This window comes from Trematomus bernacchii, unplaced genomic scaffold (genome assembly GCF_902827165.1).
Source record: "Trematomus bernacchii unplaced genomic scaffold, fTreBer1.1, whole genome shotgun sequence".
NCBI classification, from domain to species: Eukaryota; Metazoa; Chordata; class Actinopteri; order Perciformes; family Nototheniidae; genus Trematomus; species Trematomus bernacchii.
Window position 1 is genome coordinate 2,765,991 of NW_022987839.1, and position 10,614 is coordinate 2,776,604.

Genomic DNA, 10,614 nt, shown 5'->3' on the forward strand with positions numbered 1-10,614 from the left:
AAGTGCAAAACCCTTTTACTTTACCTGAATAAACACAAGGAAATAACTTGTGATCAGTAATGCGATGTGACAAGTGCATTTACTCCAGTACTGTAGTTAAGTACATTTTGAGGTACCTTTACTAAACTCATTTCGATTTCTGCTACTTACATTACATATAAGAGGAAACGATCCAACATTTAACTACTTCATTTCAGTTTCATAATACAAAATATAATAAAATAAATTATTATTTATATTATAGGTTATGATAAAGCTTATTTATCCCTTGCTGTAACAATAAAGTGATGAACCCTTGAATGCATCAACAATAATAATCCTAATGTAATACACCTATACATTAATATTCTGAAATGGGACACTGCTGAATGAGTGCTTTTAAGTATTTCACGATTGTAATACTTTTTAAATCTTTTGCTTAAGACGACTTTGTGACTGCATCGCGTTTACTAGTCATTGAGAATTATGCATTTGTAATGCTACTTTTTAATAGTGATCCTTTTCCCACCAGTTTATTATATCATAGCAGGCTATACAGTAGCAACACAGCCAAAGAGCAAATTGATGCAATTTAAAGTTTTTTTTTTTTTTTAACTCAAAGTTTAGTTTCAAAGTATTTTATTTCAACTTCCAGAATATTGTGTTACGTAACGGCTCAGATGAATTCAAGGAAGTGGCCCACTGTGGGGCTTATAATAACCGTGTATTCTATTTATAAAACTAGCATCAGTTACACTCTTAACATATATAGGACTCTTCTACTTCTCAAGTATTCATCAGAGCTAATATGTAGGGGGTTAATACTACAGACTGTTTCCCCATGAGGTGAATAGGATTCTTCTAATGGCTAAAAACCAATCGGACAAGTCAAGTAATAACGACATGCGTCAATAGCCCAAAAATGTTTTATTAAATTCATAATCAACGCTATAATGTAAAGTGAATGAAGAGTTCACTTTGATTGCAATTTCATAAACAATCTCTTAAATACTAGCCATGTTTAACCATGTAGAAAGCTTATTTCTAAAGAAGTTGGAGTCCTTTTGGTGCCGAGAGTCGTGCCGATCCTCGTTTCTCGCCGTGTCCACAACGTAACAGCCTACTGAAATGAAAACCTACTGTATCCGCATGTTGTTGCTGTGGCAGGCTAAACCGCAGTGCTTCACGTCTCCGGAGGTGCTGAAGCATCGCACTTTTAACAACCGTTTCCAGCACAAGAGGAAATGCCCTTTGTGAGTCCGAACGAGGTAAAACATAAAACGGTTGACGGAGGAAAAAAAGGGTTCTTCAGTTTGCTTCGTTCTTTGAGGCTTCATCAAAGTTCTCCACGAGATCTGGAAGATGGGAAACAAGAAAGAACATCAAGATATTGTTAGTCCAACAATTTGTGAAAGCATAGCAGGTGATTCAAGCCTTTATTATTAAGGGCTTGCAACTGAAGCATTGATAAAAAAAACTATTTGAAAATGAGAATGCAAACACAACTAAAGTTCTTATTTGATTGGCTGATAAAATGGTAACAGCCCTAAATACATAGTGCATCCGTTTGGAAACAACTTTTATAAATCCACAAAGATTAAGTTAAAAAGGAATGATCTTTAACATAATCTTAAGCATGGGGAACAGCGGTTCTAAGCGTTTACCTGGTACATCGTCGTCCTCTTCTTCTGCAATCACCTCCTTAACTGCTTTCATGTCCATTGCTGCCAAATACATGAAAAGAAAACCAACAGTTAATCCAAAGTTGAGCTCCATGTTGAAGTGGTGCTTAACATGGATGGAAATGCCCGGACAGATGAATGACGACATCTACAATTCCATGACAACTGGAGAAAACACACATCACATAATTAGTTGTGTTGCTATGTGGAAAAGCCGCTCCTATTTCCTGTTTGCTTCACTGGTTTTTATTTCAATTACATGCAAAGTCTTGAAACTGAATCACCTACACTCAATCATGTATCCTAGGGGGATGGTTATTTTGTCTTTTATCAATTATCAGTGTTTAAATGCTAATATGTTTAGTATATTGAAGTGTTGGCCCTTTCCTCTCAATCGTTGTAGTGCTCTTTTGTTATCGTCACTTCTATAACCAGTTCCTCACAGTCATATTAAATAATGTCTTGTTCTCTAGTGATTCTAAACAAACAAAGCTGTTTAACAAATCTGCATGAATACACTGATGTGTTGAAGGCAGCACATTCATACTGCATTTTTTTACTGTGTACGGTCGTCGGGTTTAAAAGGTGGTAACTATTCTCACTACAACATACCTTCGTTTTAATCCAAGTATTCACAAAATCTGATGACTTGGCTGACAACAAATCACTAATATTACAGTCCCAGTGACCCCTGACATTGTACCTGTGCAAGTGTGTGTGTGTGTGTGTGTGTGTGTGTACACTCACATTGCCGTGGGAACTGCTCGGCCAGTTTGCGCAGGCTGCTCAGGCTGTCGGCGCCCAGCTGGCTCAGGATGCCCGGCAGCATCTCCGTGAGCTGCTTGGTTTCAGCGTGGCCCGTGATGGCGAAGGTGTTGGCGGACAGAGACGCCTGCACTTTGGGGTTGTTGAAGTGGATCACCGTCCCATCGTCTTTAATCATATTCACCTGAGGAAACAGAAAACAGATTTAGAGCAAATAGGGCATAACACAGGATTCTGCAGCATCAAGATATAAGCAGTACTTTGTGTATATTCTTAGGTTGTGGTCAAATTGTCCAAAAATATAGTCCTACGTCTGTTTCTAACCAGTATTCCTTAACCTTAGGGAAAAACATCATGGGGTTAAGGAAAGATGTGAAGGAGAATTCATCAGGACTTTCTAAGAGCATCCAACTGGACTAACATTTGGAATAGTCAAACTATTTACAGCATACAACAACCCCAAGCAATAGACCGTTGCTTCAGATTTGAACAAAACTTCCCTAAATTAACCTTTAACTGGTTTAATAATTCACAGTAATATACGAAAGGCAAACTGAGCCACAAGATAAATGAAGGAGACTTGTGAGCATCAGGGTAGTTGTATCGTTTCTTTATGCATTGATTTATCCGAGAGACTTTGCGGGAGCGAGTTGGATTAAAGCTCTCTAAAAATAAACTAGATGACAAGATCGGAGAGGGCTCTCTCTTTCTTTTATCTTTCCTTATCGGGACTCTGACCAAAAAAAAAATGTAAAAAGTTCAAACGGAGCAATCGTCTGTTGGCTTCCTTTGATGGCTCACCTCTTCTATCCCAGCAATGTTGTTTACTGCCAGTTTCTTCAGGGATCCCTGGAGTTTTTTGTCATCAGCTGTTGCTGTTTTGTGAACGACCTTCTTCTTCCTGCGGGCGGTTCCCTGAGGACAGAACAGGTGAGGAGGCCAAAAAAGGATTAGACAGCTGACTCTACCAATATGTCAAATACAATTTAACAGCACCAGGTCACGCAAGACCTTTTGATGTACATTTTCATTTAATCTTAAAACACGCTAATAACTCATTTCTAGATAATATCTGTGGTAAACCAGTTTGAAATACAAGACTAAAATTACTAGATTTAAGGAGCCAATGGAACCTGTGCTGTAGCAGAGTCCTGCACGGGTCTGATTTTCAACACCCGCGACCCGACCCGCATCTTCTTTGTTTTACCAAGAACCGAACCGGATTTTTTTTTTTGAAAAAATACCACCCGCGAATCACTTTCTTTGCGGTTCACCCGACCCGATGCAGGACTCTTTGCTGTAGGCTGTGGAGGCGTTTTTTGCTAGAGTGTTTTAATTGTAATAATCAGGAAATAAAAGCTTTCTATAATGCTTGTTTTTTTAAAAGTGTCAATGTGGTGCGATTTGGAAATGGGCTAAAGGCCTGTCAAAGCTAAAATAACAAATAACGCCACCTAGTGTGTAGCTGAAGACCTCACAATGCAGTGGAACAAAGCCACAGGGGCCACAGATGAAGGGGCAATGCTCTCCATAAAAGGGAATGCTGAGGTCAGGAGGAAAGACCTGGCAGGTGCTGAATGCCACAACACTCCTTAAAATGTGCCACAACTGAGTCAACAAGGACAAACGTGAGAAACCCAACTGATGTTCCTATACTGAGCTTTTTTAAATTAAAAAAAAGAGAATCAAATATTTAGAAGTATGTCCAAAAAAAATGCAGACTGTACCTTTCCTCCTATCCGGACTTGTGCCTGGAGTTTGGCGAGCCTTTCCTGATTCATAGTGTTCTGTTTGTGAACCAAAAAACAAATGTATCATTATTTTATTCCCATGCATTTTACATAGGAGCAAAAACAGTACATCATGAGGTATATAGTTAAGCACAATAGGAAAAAAAGGCAGTTTACTGTAACATACATTTACTCAAGTAGAGTAATCAAAGATATTTTAGTACTTCACTTGAGTATTTCCATGTCATTTTCAAACTAACATCTACAGTGGTGTTGCATTTACAAATCATTGCAGCAGTAGTATTCATCAACAAAAAGAATATCCTTTAAAATAGAAAATAACTGAACACACTGAACACTTTACTGCACAATGAGTACCATTACTTTTGATTGATTGTAAATTCAGGACTTTTACAGGAGTATTTTCCATCTTTATTATTTATATTTTAAACTCAAACTAAAAATATCTACCTTAGATATTTCCAATCCAATTTACAAATCATTGCAGCAGTTATATTAATCCATATCAAATAACAGAAAAGCACTGAAACGCTTTACTGCACAATTAGTCAAATTACTTTTAATTGGTTATAAATTCAAGACTCTTAGTTAGGACTTTACAATATGTATACTTTAACTGAATTAAAATGCCCGAATACTTAACCGCACACTGCTTTACGGAAGCACGTGTGATTACATGTTGTAGCCTACAGCATGAGTTGGGCAATTAAAGCTACAATAATCCTCATTTCCACACGTTAGCACTGAGCTAACAGACTGCTAACGGATCAGCTGACAGACATACTGCTATTAGGGATACACTAAATGTTTTAACCACAATATAATACAAATTGGAAATGAGAAAGAAAAGTATCCGAGGCTTATTTTCTAACTGACATTTGAGTCTAACGTAGCTGCTAGTCATGTTGCTAACTAGCTAAACGGCTAATTTAGCTAATATTAGCATAGTCGCTGAACAAGATAAACGAACTGTCTTTTTTTTCCTGACAAGGGAAACCACTAACATCAACTTCAAAATCAAACGATATAACAAACCAGCTCAGAAGTTTACCACGAAATGAATAGATTGTATTACCTTTTAAAAGGAATAAGCTGACAGTCCGCTGAACTGTTCACGCTACTAATGAAGCTGAAGGGTCAAGACAGCAGCAATATAAGACACTTCCTAATAATATTTTCAAAGTAAAATGAACGTGAACCCAACAACAGCAATTTTTTTTATTTCTATAAGGAACATATTAATAATAAAGTTAAAATATATACGTTTTAATCTAATCCAATGGGATTTAATATGCAAAATGCCTAAACATATGAATGTATTAATTATATAGCGGCTTTTAAACTTTTGTTTTGGTACTGATTTCCGGTTTCTTTGTAATATTTCGCTGTCTAACTTTACCAGTTGAAACCGCAGCCAGGAGCACGCGGTTTTGTGGATGTGACGTCAGTTTAACGTCACTGCTGAGGATGGGTCGCCTCAAATATTTTATTTTGAAATAAACATTTTTAGTTATAAACCCATTTTTTTCTGTCTGCAAGCAACATCAATTAACTTTTGTCTGAAATGAAGTAGGAAGAACAAAAATGCTTATCTACTCTATTCCATTGATAGTCAGACCTGATATAAATAAATGAAAACATACAAGGATTTCCTTTTTTTGCAAAGATAATGTTTTGTTTAGTTTTAAATAACTTTATGGAACTACAACTAAAGAACATTATATTATTAACATTATTATTATTATTATTGTATCATCCCTTTCCTAAGGGAAAAATTAAAAACTTGAAATTTAATCCGAGCGATTTTTATTCTGAAATCCTGCGGTTGAGCATCCGGGTCACTGGTTCACTACAGTCAGTGCCATTAGCTTGTTGCCATTAGCTTGTAGCCATTAGCCGCAGTTGTGAGGGGGAAAAGCCAGTCAAAATGCAAACGTCTTTAGTGAAAATCGCTTTAGTTTCATCTCTGCAAGTTTTGTTTTCTTTGACGTGCTTTCAATATGTTGTGCAAGCAGCCAGCGGGAAAGGTGAGTTGGTATTTTTGGAGTTAACACACAAAGTGAAGCGAGTGTGAGCAGATTTCTGATAGAGTTACCACCAGGGCTGTGTGTCTTTGTATGAACATCCTGGATCACTAACTCTGCGTCCTGGACAGGTGTTTTTAATAAAGGTGCGCTTTTTCAGCCACAAATTAACTCTTAATTTCATGTTTTTCCAGATAAACCAACATGTTTTTACTGCAAAGATCCCAGTATAGAAAAAATGATTCCCTTTTTAATGTAAACAGTGATTCCATTCTGATGAAAAAAACTTTATTTGTCCCATAGGAAGCAGATGTTTTCTTAAGAAAATAAATATATCCATAGTGTAATACAAGATGTAATTGGCAAAAACAGTTAGAAAATACTTTTTAGGATATACTATTTTATTTTCAGTATTTCAAAACAGTCAATCATTGTACAAATAATAATACCTCATGAATACAACTAATGCTGGTTGATGTAAAGAAAATCATACTGTATATCTTGTCTTTCAATATTGAAGGTTTGACAATTGGTGCTTTTGCAAATAGTTACACCTTGATCAATATCCATCAGTAATGTAGATATAATGACTGTGCGGATAAAGGCAAATAGTAGAACTGCTCAAACAGGCTTTTCCTGTATATTCAGAACATTGCATCACTTTGCTGTAATGCAATAAAACCAGGAAAGACAACCGATACTATATTTAAATATCTAAAATATAGCACCATATATATTCTCCTATTATTATGACCCCACAAATGCCTTGACCAAACATTTAAAGTTCATACTATGAAGGAAATCATATGTTTCTCACGTATATATATGTAATTTATACAGTAGTATTACTTTCACAATCGCATATTATACATTTTCAGTAGTTTTACCAGGAAATGTTACTTAATACCACAGCCACATGCCTTGCAGCTGCACGCAGATGAGGAGGAATCTTAATTCAGTATATTGCATAATTTGTCCCAATGCTAATATATAAACCTACGAGCTATTGACTGAACATAGCATATTCCATTACCTCCATTGGTTTGCTTCCCGACACCTCCTTCTGTTGATATTGTATTTAGGGCAGACCCGCCCTGCTGTAGAAATATAATATTCCAGTGACACAATGGATGTGTGCTCATTAATCCACTTCCCCCCCGGCAGGGTTTGGAGATAACATCCACTGGAGGACGCTGGATGATGGGAAGAGAGAAGCTGAGGCCAGGTGAGTTCACACTGAGAGGGGAGATATTACACACACACACACACACACACACTGAGAGGGGAGATATTACACACACACACACTGAGAGGTGAGATATTCCACACACACTGAGAGTGGAGATATTACACACACACTGAGAGGAATTATTACACACACACTGAGAGGGGAAATATTACACACACACACACACAGGAGATATTACACACACACACTGAGAGGGGAGATATTACACACACACACTGAGAGGGGAAATATTACACACACTGAGAGGGGAAATATTACACACACATTTCCTAAAACCTGCTGTGCCGCCTTCTGTATAATCATTAGCCCTGAGGCTTTAAACGACTTTTAAAGAAATCCCACCGTCTACATTTCCACTAATTACTGGAGCAGATTTTCAGGATTTTTTACTCAATGTTTTATTCAAAGATTAAAAGTGCTTATATCATAAAAACTGACAAATAAAGTTGATATAGTGTATATATCATTATTTAAGGCAGTTGCAGGCTTAACTGAAGTCAGTTACTATCTTTTACTCTTGGTATGAAGGTTAGATTGAATACACTTTATTGATCCGGAACTGGGAATTGTTTTGTTACAGCAGCATGTGAACATGGCATTGCACAAGTTAAAAAATATAATTAAATAAACAGTAAATATGTACATATCAACAGTAGAAAGATATATATTCATAGTGTATATATACACACAATATAAAATATACAGAATTAGTAATAATAGACCAAACTACTGGTAAAATAATGTATAAACAAGTAAAGAATATTCATTATACAATTGTGGAAGGTACTTGAAGTTTTTTTTATTGAAATGTAAACGCAATGAGGTAAAAAATTAAAATGTAACAAGTATTTTCATGTTTGCATCGACAGCGGACTGCCAATCATGCTCATCATCCACAAAACCTGGTGTGGAGCCTGCAAAGGTAAAACATTATAATGATGTGTTTCTCCCTTTCATTATAAAAACCTCAGGCATAGATACAGCAGAAAAAAGGGGAAACGTAGGCAAAGTTTTCAAAAATGTGAGATAATTATTCCACTGTTTAGACAGAGAACAAACGGTATCACACTGCATGCAGATGATTAAACATTAGTTATTCTGTCCTGTCAGCTCAGGCTAATGATCGTCTGTAATGTGGGCAAACAGTTAAAACAGGACATTTTTATTAAGGTTGGCTTTTGTTTGTTTAATAGCAATATAAGATAATGATTAACAGTTTATTTTTCCTTCTACATCAGCACTGAAGCCCAAATTTGCAGAGTCCAAGGAAATCTCTGAACTTGCACACAACTTTGTTATGATCAACCTGGAGGTACGTAAATAAACAGTTTATTTTAATTAACCAGGTTTAAATTCACTTGTGTGTTTTATGATCGCTACTAGCCAACACAACACTAGCATACTGTATTTATTATGAGGTCTGTTGGCAGTCTTGTAAATGATCCGTTGTCTCGTGTTTGCAGGATGAGGAGGAGCCAAAGGATGAAACCTACAGCCCAGACGGAGGATACATTCCTCGGATTCTTTTCCTCGGTACGGGGGCGGTTGAGTCAGAATCGTCCATTAGAGAGACGGATAGTTTAGTCTATAGTAACACACAGTGTCTGATAACGTTTCAGTAGAATGTTCTTATCTTAGTGTGTAGAGAGGTTATATTTTTCAGTGAGAAAGCAAGCTTCTAATCAAGGATTTGTAAATGAACTGCAATGCATATTGGACAACAGAGGAATAAAACGACGCAGGAACATCTCAAATAGTTGAAGGTGTTTCATCAACCTTCGATTGAACCTAGGAAAAGTAGTTTAATACATCACCTTTTTATGTGGCATTCTGTTGAAATGAATTGGTATTTGGAGAGTTGTTAGGAAAGCAATTATCTGAACTTGAACTGAGCAAATAATTAATACATCAAGAAAATAACAGATTAATTGAAGAAAAAAATGGGTTGGTTGCAGCCTTATATTGTTTGGATTTCAACTTTTGCAAACCTTTTATATTAATGTTCTCTTTCCTCACAGATCCCAGCGGCAAAGTCCATCCTGAACTCACCAACAAGAACGGAAATCCAAACTACAAGTACTTCTACAGCAACGCCGAACATGGTAAAACATCCAGACTATTAATGGGTTCATTTAGATTTTTTTTAAAGTAAAATTGAACTTTCATTTGACCAACACCAACATTGTTTAAACGCCTATATATCAGGACAATATCGCAATCAAATTACAATTGCAAATGTATTAATATAATCAAACCTAGTTATTTTGTCGGACTCGTGCAGCCCTAACGTGTGTTTTCCCCGCTCAGTGGTGTCCGGTATGAAGGAGGCGCAGGAGAAGCTGACGGGCGACGCCTCCAAGCAGGGTCACACCGGAGACGAGCTGTGAGGGGGGGGGCGTCGGGCTCAAGGGCTACATCCCCCCGAGCCTCAGCAACACCCCCACACAGAACTGAACCAAGACAACCATTAAAATCGGTGCTTGAGTATTTCTTTCTGTCCTGTACGGTTTTTCCAACACTTCCTGTCGTAGTCTACTGTTAATGCCATGTACTGTATCTGTAGACTAACACCAACACACGCTAGCCAAGTTAGCTGCCATTACCTCTCACTTGCATACTGTTTTTGAATGGAAACTTCTGGAAAATGCCAAGTTAAGTACATTTCCATGTTTGTCACAATATGGCCATGAAATGTGAGTTATTAGTTTATAGAAGTTTTCCTAACACCTTGTATTGCAACTTTTGTAATATTTATGCTTTTAGCCAACAAATTACAGTATTTCATTTGACATATTAACATCTACAGTAATGTGCTTCCAAATATCCTCTACAGTACGTTTATTATAATGTGTTGTTTACCATGCACAACAACATAGGCTCCGTACTTCTGATTTATGTTATCCTCAGTCTTTAAACAATATTACGTATTCATTTACCTAAACCTGCCAATTAATGTATACTTTAGCTATATCTCTAAACTTGTTTTCCTGTTCGGGTTTGTTTGGCTGCTCGTGAAGTGACACCACCTGTTTTTTGTTTGTTGATTAAACTCTTTGAATGAGGGATGAAAACATTGGTAATGTTTCTTGATGTATTTTATACATGTACACAGCCTGGTGTGCAAATAAAGTTTGTTGAACTCAGTGGTGTGTGAGCGTGATGCA

General features: G+C 36.8%; 2 protein-coding genes across 2 annotated transcripts; one reads left to right on the forward strand and one right to left on the reverse strand.

Annotated features, from left to right (window-relative positions):
- Positions 1–886: 886 nt before the first annotated feature.
- LOC117500339 (transcription factor BTF3 homolog 4-like) lies at positions 887–5,335 on the reverse strand. The gene is made up of 6 exons (XM_034153184.1): positions 5,253–5,335; positions 4,154–4,213; positions 3,228–3,341; positions 2,409–2,610; positions 1,644–1,703; positions 887–1,334 (listed from the first exon to the last, which is right to left on the reverse strand). Exons 2-6 carry the CDS (start codon positions 4,205–4,207, stop codon positions 1,288–1,290), a joined length of 477 nt encoding a protein of 158 aa, XP_034009075.1. The 5' UTR covers positions 4,208–4,213; positions 5,253–5,335; the 3' UTR covers positions 887–1,287.
- A 689-nt stretch (positions 5,336–6,024) lies between these two features.
- On the forward strand, positions 6,025–10,593 carry txndc12 (thioredoxin domain containing 12 (endoplasmic reticulum)). Its single transcript, XM_034153021.1, has 7 exons — positions 6,025–6,204; positions 7,366–7,426; positions 8,320–8,372; positions 8,689–8,762; positions 8,914–8,983; positions 9,469–9,552; positions 9,758–10,593. Exons 1-7 carry the CDS (start codon positions 6,105–6,107, stop codon positions 9,835–9,837), a joined length of 522 nt encoding a protein of 173 aa, XP_034008912.1. The 5' UTR covers positions 6,025–6,104; the 3' UTR covers positions 9,838–10,593.
- The last annotated feature ends 21 nt before the right edge of the window (positions 10,594–10,614 follow it).

Excerpts from the sequence above, each read along its gene's own strand:
- LOC117500339 (XM_034153184.1), bottom strand. The coding sequence starts at position 4,207 with ATGAATCAGGAAAGGCTCGCCAAACTCCAGGCACAAGTCCGGATAGGA. Across the intron at positions 3,342-4,153 it reads AAGTCCGGATAGGAGGAAAG|GGAACCGCCCGCAGGAAGAA; the intron begins GTACAGTCTGCA and ends TTCTGTCCTCAG. Across the intron at positions 1,335-1,643 it reads AGAGGACGACGATGTACCAG|ATCTCGTGGAGAACTTTGAT; the intron begins GTAAACGCTTAG and ends CCCATCTTCCAG.
- txndc12 (XM_034153021.1), top strand. The coding sequence starts at position 6,105 with ATGCAAACGTCTTTAGTGAAAATCGCTTTAGTTTCATCTCTGCAAGTT. Across the intron at positions 6,205-7,365 it reads GCAAGCAGCCAGCGGGAAAG|GGTTTGGAGATAACATCCAC; the intron begins GTGAGTTGGTAT and ends CCCCCCCGGCAG. Across the intron at positions 8,984-9,468 it reads TCCTCGGATTCTTTTCCTCG|ATCCCAGCGGCAAAGTCCAT; the intron begins GTACGGGGGCGG and ends CTTTCCTCACAG.